This window comes from Procambarus clarkii, chromosome 2 (assembly GCF_040958095.1).
Source record: "Procambarus clarkii isolate CNS0578487 chromosome 2, FALCON_Pclarkii_2.0, whole genome shotgun sequence".
In the NCBI taxonomy this organism is placed as follows: domain Eukaryota; kingdom Metazoa; phylum Arthropoda; class Malacostraca; order Decapoda; family Cambaridae; genus Procambarus; species Procambarus clarkii.
Window position 1 is genome coordinate 36,437,514 of NC_091151.1, and position 16,295 is coordinate 36,453,808.

Below are 16,295 nucleotides of genomic sequence, written 5' to 3' on the forward strand. Positions count from 1 at the left end.
TGACGCCTCACTGGTTGAAGACGCTTGGCTGGCCTGTGACGCCTCACTGGTTGAAGACGCTTGGCTTGCCTCTGACACCTCACTGGTTGAAGATGCTTGGCTTGCCTGTGACGCCTCACTGGTTAAAGACGCGTGGCTTGCCTGTGACACCTCACTGGTTGAAGATGCTTGGCTTGCCTGTGACGCCTCACTGGTTGAAGACGGTTGGCTTGCCTGTGATGCCTCACTGGTTGAAGACGCTTGGCTTGCCTGTGACACCTCACTGGTTGAAGATGCTTGGCTTGCCTGTGACGCCTCACTGGTTGAAGACGCGTGGCTTGCCTATGACGCCTCACTGGTTGAAGACGCTTGGCTTGCCTGTGACGCCTCACTGGTTGAAAGCGCTTGGCTTGCCTGTGACGCCTCACTGGTTGAAGGCGCTTGGCTTACTTGGCCTGTGATGCCTCACTGGTTGAAGGCGCTTGGCTTACCTGGCCTGTGATGCCTCACTGGTTAAAAGCGCTTGGCTTGCCTGGCCTGTAATGCCTCACTGGTTGAAGGCGCTTGGCTACCCTGGCCTGTGATGCCTCACTGATTGAAGGTGCTTGGCTTGCCTGGCCCGTGACGACTCACTGATTGAAGGTGCTTGGCTTGCCTGGCCTGTGATGCCTCACTGGTTGAAAGCGCTTAGCTTGCCTGGCCTGTGGCACCTCACTGGTTGAAGGCGCTTGGCTTGCCTGTGATGCCTCACTGGTTGAAGGCGCTTGGCTTGCCTGTGACCCCTCACTGGTTGAAGGCGCTTGGCTTGCCTGTGAGGCTTAACTGGTTGAAGGGCCTTTGGTTGCTTTTCTTACAAATAAAGAATCAAGTTTAGCTTGCCTTCTGTGTTCATTGGCCTCTTATGATCAGCTCTTTGGTTTGCCTCAGGTACTGATACGTGTTTTCAACTTCTGGATTAGCACAGTTGGATGAAAAATTAATTAATCCGTCAACATAAGACATAAGTACACAGTTGGATGAAAAATTAATTAATCCGTCAACATAAAACATAAGTACACTGTATTTCATGGTTTGTGGTGTTGGTTCCTCACTGCCTTCTTCGTCCTCCACCTCTTCTTCGACCTCACCAGTAATAAGGACTGGAGAATTTCTTCACTCGTTACACCATATGCAGGGTCATTAGCATCTCTTTCAAGCCAATTAACCACATCCTGTCATCCTAAATTTTTGCCAACATTTCTGAACATTTCATGGATTTCATCTGTAAATCCTTCAAAATTCCTTTCTTCATCCTCATTGCTGACTGTAGACATGAGTTTTTTTTTCCAGGAATTCTTCAAAGTCAGTTCCTTTACTTCACTCCACACCTTGGCCCAGTTATAGATGGCTTCCTTGATGGAATAGTTCTTCAAATTCTCAAGGGTTCTTTTAACCCTGTTATCCACGCTGAGTTCCATATCTTCCTCAATAGGCAAAACCACCAAGACTTTGTTGAGCATCATTTTTTTGTACAACCTCTTCGTGGCGCAGATAACTCCCTGATCCATAGGCTGGATGAGAGAGGTTGTATTAGGAGAAAGTGCCATACACGTTATCTTGCCATCATGTGAGGTTAACGTGTCAATTTTGGGGTGGGCAGGCGCATTATCACGCAACAGCACAGCCTGAACTTTGCTTGGCCTCACTTTGAGTTTCTTAACTTGGTCACGAACTTCCTTGCAGAAGACGTCAAGAAAGTAAGAAAGATCTCCTGTGTAAACCATGTAATCTTTGAGGTATAATATTTCACGGGCAATCTGTCCAAGCAATGTTGCAAGGCTCTTGGTTTCTTTGACTTGCCAACAATTGCACATGTGATTCTGTCGATGCCGTCGTCATTCGCACACATCATGGCCGACAGCGTGCCCTTGTTAATCTTACGGCCTGCCACAGAACCCTCACTCCTCATAGCTAGAGTTTTTTCCGGTAAACTCCTCGAATACAGCCCAATTTCATTAGCATTATAAATTTGATAAGAATATAAATTATTTGACAAAATGTATGTTCTTAACACTTTCGTGCGCCCAGCACTCGTGAAAAAAAAAAAAAAAAAGCGCCTTGTGCGCGCGACGTTTTGGGCTCTTGAGCGTAAACACCAAAAAGTGTATAATCTTTTCACTCTCCTGACATCAATTCTCGAGCCCTGGTTTCTATGCCCTCCTCTGTGGACTGTTGTCTCCTGTCTGGCTTCTGTTGGGGCCCGGTGCCTGGATGGTGGCCCTGGACCTCCAAGTCCCTTCTTGGCACGTTCCTCTCCAGTTTTCTAGGAATGGCTCAGTTGGTGGTGGGGCTTCAGGCTTGCTGCTTTTGTTGCCTTCCCTGTTTTGTAATGGGCGCTTGGTATTTTTTGCATCTTTACCGGATCTTAGTGCCCTGTCTGAATCTGAGATTCGGTATCTGGCCTACCTCGACGACTGGCTGGTGTGGGCTCCCAGTCAGTCCGCTTGTCTGCTCGCCAGGGGTGTGGATCTTTCCAGATCGCCGGGTTTGGTTTCCTGGTGATCTGGAGGCCATTCCATCTGTTTCCATCCCGGATTCGGACCTGGGCCTTGTTTAGGGCTATTGGGCCACTCATTGTCTTTCCCTCCAGAAGTGTTACTGCGGCTGTGGTCCCACCTTCGGCTGTACATGAGGGGGTCCCGGGTTGCTCAGCGGTTGCTTGAGCAGTTGTGCAGGAGTCTGAACTTCGACGTGCTGGTCTGCCTGCCGAGTCAGGTTTGGCTTTGGCGTCTGTTTGGTTCCTTCGGAGACTCCCCTTCTGCCTCTTGCATTTGTTGGGTTCGTTCCTCCGGGGATCTTGTGTTGGTGCTGCGTCACCAGTTTCCTCTTTGGGGTTTTCGGGGTTCCGTGCCTTGGTACCTCCCCGAGCCTTTGCTCGATGTGTTCATGGACGGGTCATCTCTCGGCTGCGGCTCTGTGACCAGTGCTCGCCAGGTCGGCCGAGGTTGGTGGAGTCTGTCTGTCCATCAGGCTCACAGCACGGTTCGGGAGTTCGTGGCTGTTTGGTTTGCGCTTCGGAGGGTTTGGGTCCCTGGGTGCTCTACCATTCAGCTCTGTTCGGACTGTTCTCTGGTGGTTCTTGCCGGAACCACAGGGGTTTGGGTAACCGTGAGGTTCATGTCCGGGGTGTGTCCTGCGTCCTGGTGGACAGCTGTCCCGGTTCATTCCTCTCTTCGCGGATTGGCCAGTCGTCGCCGACTCGTTTTGTTGGCTCTGTCGGACATATGGACTCCTGGCCGTAGACGTCTTCGAGTCGGCTTGGTCTAGGCATCACCTATTTTATGTGGTGCCCTTTCCCGCCTGCAAGGCATTCACGGTGGATGCTTTTCGGAAGGACTGGTCGAGGTGGGGGTACCTGATCCTCTTCTTCCGGTCCAGCTGTTCCTTCGGGTTCTGGCTCGGTTGCAGCCTATCCTACGAGAGCAGTCCTTATGGTTCCTTGGTGGCCGGCCCAGCCTTATTTCAGACGCTGCTTGATAGGTGTTCGAACCTGGGGCGTTTTCCCACGGCTCCGCCTCTTTCGGTAGGTTGAATCGGTCCTGTACATGACTTGTTCGACCTTCTCCTCGGCTCTTCGTGTCTGGTATTTTGACGCGGGTATCACCATCTCTGTGGTGTTCAGGTGACTTTGTTGACGATGCCCTGTAACACTGTAAAAGTGTTTGGTTTAGTTTAATACATACATAGAGTACATGAGTCACAGACAGGGATTAGAGAAGGCGCCAGTTTGTCCACCGGAAAGTCACACCTCTAAGAGTTAATGACCCCAAGTGACCTGAGGTCAGATCATGTGAATTTCACCTTGCTTCTGCTAATCTTATAATTGGAGCCTGGTAGCCTTCAAACATGCCGACGTTTAAGGAGTGGCTTGGTAGAGTGCCGGAGGCTATCTACTTGTGGGCGGAGTTAATTACTAGGTTCCCCAATATATACTCGGAGAGCGATCGATTCGAGAGGATTTTTAACAAGACAAACAGAACAGCAGCCAGCAGAGGAGACGGCCCTAGCAGGGAGGCTGTCGGCCGGCAGGGCGAGACAGTCTCTGTCCACTACAGCCCCCCCCCCCCCCCCCCTCTATCCAGTTATAGGCAAACACTTGGTGAGTTGAGCATTAAGGTGACTTGGCCGTGTTTTACAAGTGTTGTGTGATGATCAGGGGCAGTCAGTTGTAGTGTTCTCAGATTCTTGGAGGATGACTCACTTTACATATATAGATCTTGAACTTTGCTTAAATTATGATACTTAGTATGTGAAATATAATTGAATTTATTATTTAAATGGCCTTTAACTGTGTCCCCTATGTTTGGAGTTGATAAAGATGGGACAGATTAATAATGACCTGGTAATAACATCTTTTGAGAATATTGTGATACAGACAAGTTCCATTCCTTGTCTTGTATGTAATGGTCTAGAATGGATGGTGGCAGCATTTAGTCTTCTACTATCTACTCTTCTACTTCTACTATCTACTCTTCTACTTCTACCTATCTACACCTCTCCCTCCACCCCTCTCTAAACTCTCACTTTCAACTAATGACCCTCCTCGCTCCTCCCACCTCCCTACCTCTCACCCCAAACCCTCACTAATTACTTCACTATTCATTTCTTTCCTTTCGTTTTCTCTCATACGTTTGTGGCAGTGAAATGTATTCTAGAGTTCTCTCTAGAGTTTCGGGTAGCGGATCAAGTTACGGCGCCTTGTAGTCTTAGCACCTAGGTAGTCAAATACCTAGGTTACAAGGTGTTGAACGAGAGAGGCTGCCTTAGGAACTCTGGAGGTGCTTTAGAATAGTTAGCTAACTGGGGACGGGATAACGGACTAGAGAGAGCTGTTTCCCCCGGCCTCGTTAGTTAACTGGGGGGTGGAATAATGGACAAGATAGAGCTATTTCCCCCCACCCCCCGTTACAGTCCCACCTGCGAGCTTCGTCTTGGCGACAGTATGACATTTCGTACGCTTTCTCGTGTTTTGTGTCACCTCCGGCCTGCTCATGCGTCGCCTGAGCTGTCCTGGTACTTGATCGGGGTGCCGTCTTATCTTCTCAGTTTGTGGTAGCCCCTTCGGTTCAGGTTTCTGCTCTTTAGTACTGGTGGTAGATTTGTACGTGTGCAGCCTTTCTCCGTCCTGACGACGGTCGAGACGGCTGTTTTCCGGAGGGGTTCTTGGGTTATTGATGCTTGATTGGTTTGGCCGGGGGTGCGTCCTGTGTCCGGTTGTGTTTTTTGCCGTTACCTGCGTACCGTGTCTGCAGATGCGCTGTGGTTGATCCGGTTCCCCTCGTTCCCTGTTATCAGGGCTCGGGTCTCCCAAGTCGTCCGCAGAGTTTTTCATTCTTCCAGCCTGCGGTTTGTCTTTGCGCCCGTGCTGTTCAGACGTTTGCAGCTTTTGCTGCTGTGTTGGCGATGTCTAGGGCTCATTTCGGGCTCAGGGATTTGAGGGTCGCACAGGTTCTTGGCCGCCCATTCTTATGCGCGTCTGCTCCTGTGCATTCGTGTTACCTTGGGTTGCAGATTGCGACCTGTTGTCTCGGCTTTGCGTTGCAGAGTTTGTGGCGGCCGCCTCCCGGGTTGGCCCTTTTTGTTTTCCTTCTCTTTGGGTATGAAGCTCCAGGGAGCCGTAGGGGCTCCCCACAGAAAACCAGCATTGAATGTAATGAAACGCCATTTTCTAGGTGAGCCCCGGAGGCTCCCTGGCAACCCTCCCTCTCACCGATCGGCGGTTTTTTCGCGTTGGTTGAAGCTTAGCTTCCGAACTGAAGCTTGGCATCCGGCGCGGTAGGTCTGGGGCTCCCCCCTCCCCCTCTCGGGGCGGGGAGGGCTGCGCGGATGATCGGCGCGGCAGTAAAGTGTGATGTTTGCTTGTTTCCTTGTGATTGTAGGGAGTTTCTACCTCTCTGTTCAGTTTTTTGTTTTAGTTTTTACCATGTGGGGTTTGTTTTGTTATGCCTACCTTTCTGGGTGCCTAACCCCGGTCGATGGCAGATAAGGAAAACCCCAACCACAAAGGGGTTTTCCAGGGCCATTGCTCCCTGAAACCTCACTAAAGGGGCCAGGTTCTGGCGCTGGTCCCTGGTATGTCTGAACTCCTTAGCTAATGTCCCGGTCTAATATAACATACATTAGCCCGATAAGCTCCAGGGAGCTTCCGGGGCTCACCCAGAAAATGGCATTTCATTACATTCAATGCTGGTTTTTTGTTGTAATATTATTCAATAGTGTGTAGTTTGATATATATAATAAAATGAGTGAATCATTGCTGTACTAAAAAATAGTGTGCATATTGTTGATTCAATTATGTTCATCAATCAGTGAACAAATACTTTGTCGGTTATTACACTATATACACAGGTTATATATAAGTATCTGCATGTTTTGTTCACCATAACGAACCACTAAGTTGCTATTATGAGTCAAAAAGTAACGAGGTGTGACCGCCGTGTACCAGCCAGCCACTCACGCCCTCTCTCAAGTCACCTGACTCACCCACATTCTCCTCCCACAATACTGTTTTTGCTTTTATTCACTATATACAGACGCTATATATAAGTATCTACATTCGTGTTCACCATAACGAACCACTAAGTTGGTATGCTGAGTGGCAGTGGCAGTGGCAGGCTTTGGCAGCCCGCCACTGGCTGACACTCCCTCCGTCCCTCACCTCACCTGACTTGCCACCATTCTCCACCCACCATACTGTTTTGTTTTTATATACAGACGTTATATATAAGTATTTACATGTTTTGTTCACCATAACTGTGCATCTAAGCTTGTATGGTGAGTAAAGGCACAAAGACGTAGGACCTCACACAGTCAGCTGATGGCTGCCGCCCTTAAGGCCAGACGCACTAATATTTCTCCTCCAACAATACTGTTTGTGGTGTTATTACGCTATATACACACATTATATATAAATATCTACCTGTTTTATTCACCATACTTGTACAAGTAAACTGGTATGGTGCCCAAAGACCATCGTGGTAACCAGTAAACAACACCGTCGTCTGCACGGTGGCGTCGTGCAAACGACGCCACCACTCTCACCAAAATGGCGGCTCCCAACCTACTCCTCTTGCTGTTTATACCCTCTATACGCACGTTATATATAAGTATCTACATTTGTGTTCACCATAGCGAACCACTAAGCTGGTATGGTGAGTGCAGTCAATAAAAGGTGGCCACACACAGTCAGAAGACATCGCCACCACCCTCCCTCCCACAGCATTACTCCTCCCTCCATGGCGCACAGCGCTAAATATCACCACAATCCTGCTATTATCAGAACCCTGGTCAGTTTTATCACAGTCAGGGGTCTTCTGTAATAATATCATTGCTACATAATAGCATGAACAAGTATATTATGGCATTTTTAGGGGATGCTGTGGTCACAAGCTGAACAGCAGTGCTGTTAGCTCATGCTGCGTGCGTCAGGCTTGGTAGCTCACTCAATACTGAGGCTCCTAACACCCGGGAGTTTGGCCCACGATTTTTTTTAAAAATGGCGTCTGTTTACAAGAGCCCTGATGAAGGTGTGGTGAACCCCGTGTATCCGCGGGCCGTTTAACTCTTGCGTAGTACTCCAACACGTCATATGACATGATGCGCACTTTTTCGGTAAGTTACTCTACACGTCATATGACGTGTTGCGCAGTTTAAGGGTCAAAGTCCTTGGCAACACTTGAAGTCGTCTGGCCACTTTCATAAAGTTGTATAACATTTCTTGTTTTTAATTGTTAGGGGTAACCTTCTTCCTCTTAACACCTCCAGAATGATTGATGCTGCTACCAGATATGGTCTTGGCAAAAAATGCTAAAAGTTACTATGAAAACAAAAAAGTTATTTAAAAAATGTTTCTCTAATGGCACGGCACTGTGGGATGGGAGCACATGGGATCAGATTTCTGATCTGGCCAAATATCTGCTAGTCCGGCTTCCATAGACATTTTTTTGGCTGGATGGGGAGGTAACTTTATCCGGCCACGATTTTTGCTGGATTAGGGCATTTTCCAGATAGGCGGATTCCGGATTAGTGGGTTTATACAGTACTATACTTGCATTGGGTAACGAAAGTGTTAAAAATGTAAATTATCACAAATTGTTCGGTATTATGGTCCCAGAATAGCATATGATGTTAATTATGTTTTAGAATATAGTTCGTGGTATAGTTTACTGTAAAAAAAATAGTCAAGTGGCATTTTAAATATGCATCAAATTTAGACACAAAAATGTATAATTCCAAAAGTTTGGGATTTATGATAAACAAACGATAAATATTGTAGAACTGACAACTTTGCACAGTATCCACTCGATTTAACGGCCTATGTGGGGCTGTACCCTGGTCGTTATTTCTGGAACTCCGATATTTCTGAAGTTAAGTGTCGATAATTTTTCAAGTAACACTCGGGTAAGATATATTTTATACAGACAGCCACTGGGTTCACCACTCTAGTGCCTTTTACCCTGTGACGTCACAGATTCACGGCACATTGTTTTGATTTGTCATGAGGCTGTAGTATTCATTCAGTGACTTTGTTGGACATATCTGCACAATCAAGGAACATCCGTGCACCATGTTGGCTCCAAATGCACTCATTGTGTTAGTGATGGCTGACTGGTGGGTGGATGGGCAGGCAGGGATGGAGAGGCTAAAATATAGGCAGGCAGGCAGGCAGGAAGAGGCTGGGAGAGGCAAGGAGGGAGGCAGGCAGGCAGGCAGAGCTTGGAAGGGAGGCAGGCAGAGCTTGGAAGGGAGGCAGGCAGAGGCTGGGAGTAGGCAGGAAGGGAGAGGCAAGGAGGGAGAAAGGGAGGGAGGCAGGCAGGCAGAGGCTGGGTGGTAGGCAGAGCTTGGGAGGGAGGGAGAGGGGGAGGCAGGCAGGCAGGCAGGCAGGCAGGCAGGCAGGTAGGCAGGCAGAGGCTAGGTGGTAGGGAGAGAGGGAGGCAGGCAGGCAGGCAGGCAGGCAGGTAGGCAGGCAGAGGCTAGGTGGTAGGGAGAGAGGGAGGCAGGCAGGCAGAGGCTGGGTGGTAGGCAGGGAGGGAGAGACAATGAGGGAGGCAGGCAGGCAGGCAGGCAGGCAGGCAGGCAGAGCTTGGGAGAAAGGCAGGCAGGCAGAAGCTGGGTGTAGGCAGGGAGGGAGAAGATGGAGATGGATGGTAGGATGGAGATGGATGGATGTTGAGGTGAAGCAGAGACAGCGTGTGTATGGAAAGTATGGGGGTGGGGGCAGGTGGGGAGAGGTGTCACGGTGGTGGGGGAAGGACCGGCTCACTGATAAGCCTAACACACTTGACCCAGTTAACCAAATGTTTCTTAAAATTTTGGATGGATGGATGGATGGATGGAAGGAAGAAGGGAGGGAGGGATGGAAAGAAGAAAGGAGGGATGGAAGGAGGAAGGGAGGGAGGAATGGAAGGAAGGAAGGAGGGAGGGAGGGAGGGAGGGAGGGAGGGAGGGAGGGAGGGAGGGAGGGAGGGAGGGAGGGAGGGAGGGAGGGAGGGAGGGAGGGAGGGAGGGAGGGAGGGAGGAAGGGATGGAGGGGAGGAATGAAGGGATGGAGGGATGGAGGGGAGGGATTTTTTTTTTTAATTTAAATTTTGCCCCGAGGGGCGAGTTTATTGGGCAGCGCCACTCATCTTGTGAGTGGACATACCGCCATAGCAGCATGTACAACACTCCCCAATAGGAAGAAAACCCGCTGGGCTGTTCATCCTGTCACTTGTACCCAGACACAGCTGGGACTTGCTTAACTGTCTCAAGTGAACAGCTCCTCAAACAAGAAGTTTAACATCTGTCAACCCTTAAATGCTTATGTTATCTTGCCGGTGCAAAATGGGGGAATCTTTTAAGAAAAGTGTCAATATTTGACTAATAGTGTTTTCCTAACTCAAACAATGTGGGGCTTATTATTCTACACATATTTCTAATGTCTCTCAGGTGTTCACATTCACGTAGATAGTGGTCATGGCGGTGTCCGTCACTCTCATCACAGATTCTGCAACTTCGCTGAGCAACTGTTATTTCCATTCCGAATCGCTATGGATATTTGTGTCCAAGACGGATTCTTGCTATTACTGATTCTCTCCTGCATCCTCCTCCTCTTCATCCATAATGATTGGCATTGCGAGCTGTAACCATGTTGTACCTTCGTACAGATTCACTGGTTTGGGAGGGAGGGATGGAGGGAAGGGAGAGATGGAGGGGAGGGATGGTTGGATGGATGTAGGGAGGGAGGGAGGGAGAAAGGGATGGAGCGATGGATGTTGAGGTGAAGCAGAGACAGCGTTTGTATGGGAAATAGAAGGGGGGGGGGAGGATGTTGGTAGTGGGGAAGGGACCGGCTCACTGATAAGCCTATCACACTTGACCCAGTTAACCAGATGTTTCTTAATTAAATTCTGGATGTACATCATATATATTTTTGCTTATAGATTTTGTTTAGTAATATTAGTAGGATAATAAAAAGTTATAAAATACTTGTATCATGAATGCTTTATTGTATTAGATAGAGATTCTCTGGCTGGCTGGCAGTTTTTTTTTAGTAAAGAGGAAGGAGAGGCATAGAAGTGGGAAATACAGTGAGAGGTATGAAAGCAGGCGGGCTGTGCGCCTTGCTGACACGATGTGTGGGTGTTGGCAGCTAAGCTAAGCTTGCTCTCTCTTGTCAGGGAGCCGTGAGTGTGTGAGAGGTTCTTCATATGTGTTTCACCATATATGGACATCTATAGATGAATACTGTGTAGCATTCATATACAGTATATGCACTCCGATGCTTCCACACATGTCCTGTTTAAGGCTCATTATTATTATTTTCTGATCATGGGGGAAAAAGACACCAACAGTATGGGGGGCTTATTTATTACGTAGTAGTATTACAAGTAAAATATTATCTGCAAAACATGTAAATGAGGCAGCTATAAGTAAGACTTAACAAATGTATAACATAGCCGTGGCTAACTCTAAGTACACCAAATCAACTTAAAATGTACACCCGTAGTAAAATAAAAGTATGCTTATAGCCTAGTAACACGGAAATCAAAATCTGCAGAAACCTAATAGCTTATTGTATAGAACTAGAAGTAAGGCAAATGTATAACATTTGCCAATAATATAGGACTCTTGTCTAGAGTCCTATAACACTATGTATAACAGTCAGGACACAAAGAGTAAATATAATGTGATTAAACAACATAACATTTAATGAATGCAAGCCTGGCCAAGGGGACACCCCCCAGTCACAACCTCACTTGCTGAAGAACACCTAGCTCGCTCCCACGTGCGTCGACTAGGTGTGGCCCTAGGGTGTGACCAGGGCATGTGACCAAGCATGGCCCAAGGGGGTGGCCACGGAGTAGCGCGGGGCGTTCGCAGCGCCCCACCCAGGATGAGGTGGCGCGCAGGTGTGGCCATCGCGTGGCCCCACAATGTCTGGCCACGGAGCGGTGCAGCGCGAGGTAGCCGAGACCTCATGCTGGAGCCTCAGGCGTACACAAACATGGGTGGCAGATTCACTCACACCCACATCACACCACGAGCATGGCTCGCTCGTACACCGGGTGTGATAATGGCCGGCGACACAACATGGTGGACACGGCAAGGTGGAATTTCAAAGTCCAACAGGGGCCTGTAATCTCACCTCAATTACACTGGGAGGCCATGCCCTATTCCACCAATTGTCTGTTAACATAGACAGGATAACACACAACACCAGATGTGAGCAACCACATCTGATACACCACGAAGCTTGCCAGGTGCCTTATGGGTCAACACTGTCTCTAGAGTTATTTTACAGTTCCTTCCTTACTCTTTGGCCCACGATCACGCAAATTGGATCCCGACACGATCCACAATGGCAGGATTACCGTGTGCGATGAGTAAAGAAGATAACAGAGCGATAACGAGGGTGGAGGTGGCAGACACGCCACCCCCACCTTCCTGGGTATCCAGCCCGCTTGCTCGCCCTCTCCAGACTAAAGATTTGGTGGGCCAGGGAAACTCAAAATGCCCGTTCCCCCCCCCCCTCCACCTTGTCTTGACCAATCAGAACAAAGCCGGCACAGCCTCTTGTGCCACTTCCAATTACAGCCGTTAGCGCCTAAACACCCCCACGAGGCTGAGGTGTCTAGATAAATCACTGACGCCTTACCATGAGGCGTCCCGTGACGTCCTAAGGAGGGGAAGGCCTGGGAGTATGACATCATACCTCACAGGGTGGGGGAGGCGACATTCACCCCTCTGTTCCCCCCACCTCTAAAACCGTTGGCTAGTGAAGTACCTACCTACACCTCACACTTTCAAGTCCCATTTTCCCAGAAAACAGGATAAATTCTGTAACACACTCTCTACAGAGCAGTCATAGACTCATGGCTAGTCTTAAACAATGGTCCTTAGCATAAGCTTTTATCCAACACCACACAAGTGCATGTAGTTTGAAAACTTCTTGTCTAGAGTCCTAGAGCGACTAGCCTAATCTAGAAAACTAGAAAAACTAGCTGAGGAAATTTCCATTCCCTCACATGGTTATGGGGTTTTGGTTGAAAGTACAGTATACGTCATTATCCGGTTGTACACGTCATTCGTATCGACACCGGGAATGTTGTGGTGGAACTTTGTGCTGAGTTTTTATCTGTTCTCGGAGGGTCTTGAGGTTAGCCGTGTGGTTTTTTTTTCTTGAGAAGAATTCTATTTTGTTGGGGATATTTTCTGGGTCCCGGGTGTCTGTGTCTAAGTGTGCAACATTGTCTGTGGGTGTGCGGTGAGGATTGATGCCCCCAGCGTGTCCCTGATCCTGCGTGTCCTGTGGAACTTGTATGTTTGGTTGTTTGTCTGTGGGCACTCTTCGGAGGTCATTAGTGATGGTTGCTGGTGTTGTTTCGTCTTCCTCTGACTCGTTGATGGTTGCTGCAGTCGTGGGTGCTGGCACTTGTTGGGAGTTGGTCTGAGTTGGGGTAGTGCTGATTATATTGCTGTCCACCAGGGCTTATGATTTTAATGGAGGAGTGATTGTCTGGGAATTCCACCACTGGGAGACCATTCCTCTTGTACGTTTCTTTAATTACGGATCCAAATGACCCTGGACTTGCTAGGTTTTCTAGGTGAGCTGGTAGGTCACCAATTACCTGTGAGGTCGTGTTTGCTGGATTGTGTGGGGTAGTGTTAGCAGGATTAAGTGATACCTTTATGGACCAAGCACTGGTGGTAGTTATACGTGCATGGGTATTATTGGCCATTGCTGTCTTTTTTGGTGTGGCTTCGGCCCTTTTTTTTGTTTTAGGATGTTTTTCCTAGTGAGACAGATTGATGCCAGTGTGCGGTGGGGACCCCCACAGTTGAGACATTTGGGGTTTGATTTATTCGTGCAGTCTCTGAATATGTGTCCCGGCTGGCCACATTCTGAACATACTGTGACCGTATGACTCAGACCAACTCCCAACAAGTGCCAGCACCCACGACTGCAGCAACCATCAACGAGCCAGAGGAAGACAAAACAACACCAGCAACCACCACTAATGACCTCCGAAGAGTGCCCACAGACAAACAACCAAACATACAAGTTCCACAGGACACGCAGGATCAGGGACACGCTGGGGGCATCAATCCTCACCGCACACCCACAGACAATGTTGCACACTCAGACACAGACACCCGGGACCCAGAAAATATCCCCAACAAAATAGAATTCTTCTCAAGAAAAAAAAACCACACGGCTAACCTCAAGACCCTCCAAGAACAGATAAAAACTCAGCACATAAAGTTCCACCACAACATTCCCGGTGTCGATACGAATGACGTGTACAATCGGATAATGACGCATACTTTCAACCAAAACCCCATAACAATTCACCAGCTAAGTGACGATAGGTTTACCGCAATGCGCAACAGATATGCATTGATCCCAAACAATCCACTAGGTGGAAGAGACTCATCAGTTTCAACATAGCCATACAGTCATTAAAAATAATTCAACACAATGTTCTATGCTGGACTCCGCACAGAGCATTGGAACTCGGCAACTTGTACAGAGAAATATACCCTGATATTACTCATTAACAGCCATGGGAAAAAGGATAGTGAGAAGATAAGGATCTTTAATTACAAAATTTACAAGGTCAACAGAGCTGACCAGGCCAATGATGTGGCAGCAATTGTTGTAAAAAGAAACATTCCACACAAATTTCTAGATAACTTTCAAAAAAACTTCCTGGCAATTGAACTCCAAACTATGAAAGGTATAATCTTCATAGGAACATGTTACCAACCACCAAGGCCTTACCTTCCCCTTGCCGACATCATGAAACTCGCCAGAAGGAACAGACCTGCCTACTTCCTGGGAGATCTGCACGCCAAGCACAGAACACTAGGACACGGAAGGAACAACCAAGCAGGAGAAGCCATCCACAATATGATAAGGAATGGAAATCTAACCCACCTGGGCCCAGACTTCCCAACTTACATCAGACAGGGACACAGTGGTAAACCAGACATAATACTGTCAAACAACCACCACTTCCTAAACACCCACATAGAAAGGGGCCCTGTGAGCACAAGCGACCACCTACCAATAATAATGATGCTATCAACTAACCCTATACAGAAACCCTCACCACCAAGACTTCAACACACTAAAACTGACTGGGAGGCGTTCAAGAGCAGTGCACAGGAAATCAATGTCACAGATTTTAATGGAAAGGAAACATCATGCATAAATGCCGAGTTAAATGCATGGATTAGCAACATAGGAAAATGCATGAAGGATCATATCCCCGTAACTCGCCATATAACGCTCTCACCCCCCCCTCCCCCAGCCACTTAGGCACTCAGGACACTGCAAACGAGATTTAACAACCTTCTACAACTCATAACACAAAATGGGTGGACGGACGAGCACAAAAGACTACAAAGGGAACTACAAGATGGGCTGCAAGATATATGTAAAACAGAGTACACCAAAAAATGGAATAACCTAATAAGCAATATCCAAGTCGACTACTGAAACCCAGGAAAGTTCTGAAATAAAGTAAAAACCCTGATGGGAAACTCTTCTGAGGAAACATCCTACATCATAGACACCTCAGGAAATAAACTCTATGAGGGGAGAGAACAAGAACAAGAATTCAGAAAGTTCTGGGAAAAATATTCAGGATAAACCCGGAAGAAAATTTAATAAACTTCTGCCCCATTAATGAAAGAGAAATTACAACTCAAGTCGGTAAAAGAGCTGAAGCACTACTCCCGACGCAAACAATAGACCTTAACAACATTCGCGATGACTGCCACCTCATGAAACCATAACCATTGCAGAGGTCCATAAAACAATTATGGGTTTCAAGAACAAGGTGCCGGGCAACAGCAAGATTAATAAGATGGTATTATCCAACCTACCAGTGATTGCACTCCATCAATACACATGTATAATAAATACAGCTCTTGCAACTGAACTGTTCCCCACATACTTCAAGAATTCTACAATAAGATTAATCCTCAAGCCAGGTAAACCCTGAACCCAAACTGAAAATTACAGAACCCAATTTCTCTCCTCAAAGTACCAGGTAAAATATTATAAAAAATAAACAGACTTGTGAAGTACATGGAAGAGGAAGAAAAGGATAACACCAGGCAGCATGGGTTTAAAAACCGCAGAGGGGCCCATACAGCTATAGATCTGATCTATGAGCATATCGAAAAAATATGTAAAAAATAGTAAATTTACATATAGTAAAAAATAACGCAGTGTTGAAAAAATATCAGTGTAATATAGTGTTTAGAGACGTTTCGAAAGCCTTCGACAAAGTGTGGCACACAGGCCTAAAATATATGATATCTGAACTAGGACTCCCTGATAGATTTACTGCTACTCTCTTCAGCTTTATAGACAACAGAACTGCTAGGCTTAACCCTTAAACTGCGCAACGCGCCTGCAGGCTCGCGTCTGGTTTGCGCAACGCGCCTCCAGGTATTTTGATTTTTCACGCTCCATTCAAAACTGGCGCGCGGTGACGTGGGTATGGTATGGGTGGGTGGGGGCCCCAGTGATCGTCCGCCATCTTAAAAAAAAATCCCAGCATGCCCTGCGGCCATGGGGAGCCTCAGTTTCACGGCAGCAACCATGTCTGATGCATCCTCTACGAGCTCCCACTCCACGGTGACCCGCGGTCATGGAAAAAGACTCTCTGAGGAGGAAATACGCGATATTTTGTATGATGACGGTGCTCTGGATGATGACCTGGACTATGATCCAGATAAAGACCTAACTCAGAGATCTGATACGAGTGAGGAAGAGACAGAAT

The 16,295-nt window shown here is 47.6% G+C and overlaps 2 protein-coding genes across 4 annotated transcripts in view; one reads left to right on the top strand and one right to left on the bottom strand.

The window, feature by feature from the left end:
- The window catches only part of Polr3H (RNA polymerase III subunit H), a 103,096-nt gene that overhangs the window by 48,141 nt on the left and 38,660 nt on the right, over positions 1 to 16,295 (top strand). The gene's annotated exons all lie outside the window — the stretch shown is intronic.
- Positions 1,194 to 1,927, bottom strand: LOC138366223 (tigger transposable element-derived protein 7-like). The gene is made up of 2 exons (XM_069327108.1): positions 1,819 to 1,927; positions 1,194 to 1,729 (listed from the first exon to the last, which is right to left on the bottom strand). Exons 1-2 carry the CDS (start codon positions 1,925 to 1,927, stop codon positions 1,194 to 1,196), a joined length of 645 nt encoding a protein of 214 aa, XP_069183209.1.

Bases quoted from the DNA above. Each gene is read 5' to 3' on its own strand.
- LOC138366223 (XM_069327108.1), bottom strand. From the start codon at position 1,927: ATGAGGAGTGAGGGTTCTGTGGCAGGCCGTAAGATTAACAAGGGCACG. The intron at 1,730-1,818 runs GCAAGTCAAAGA...TGGTTTACACAG, and splicing joins AATCACATGTGCAATTGTTG to GAGATCTTTCTTACTTTCTT.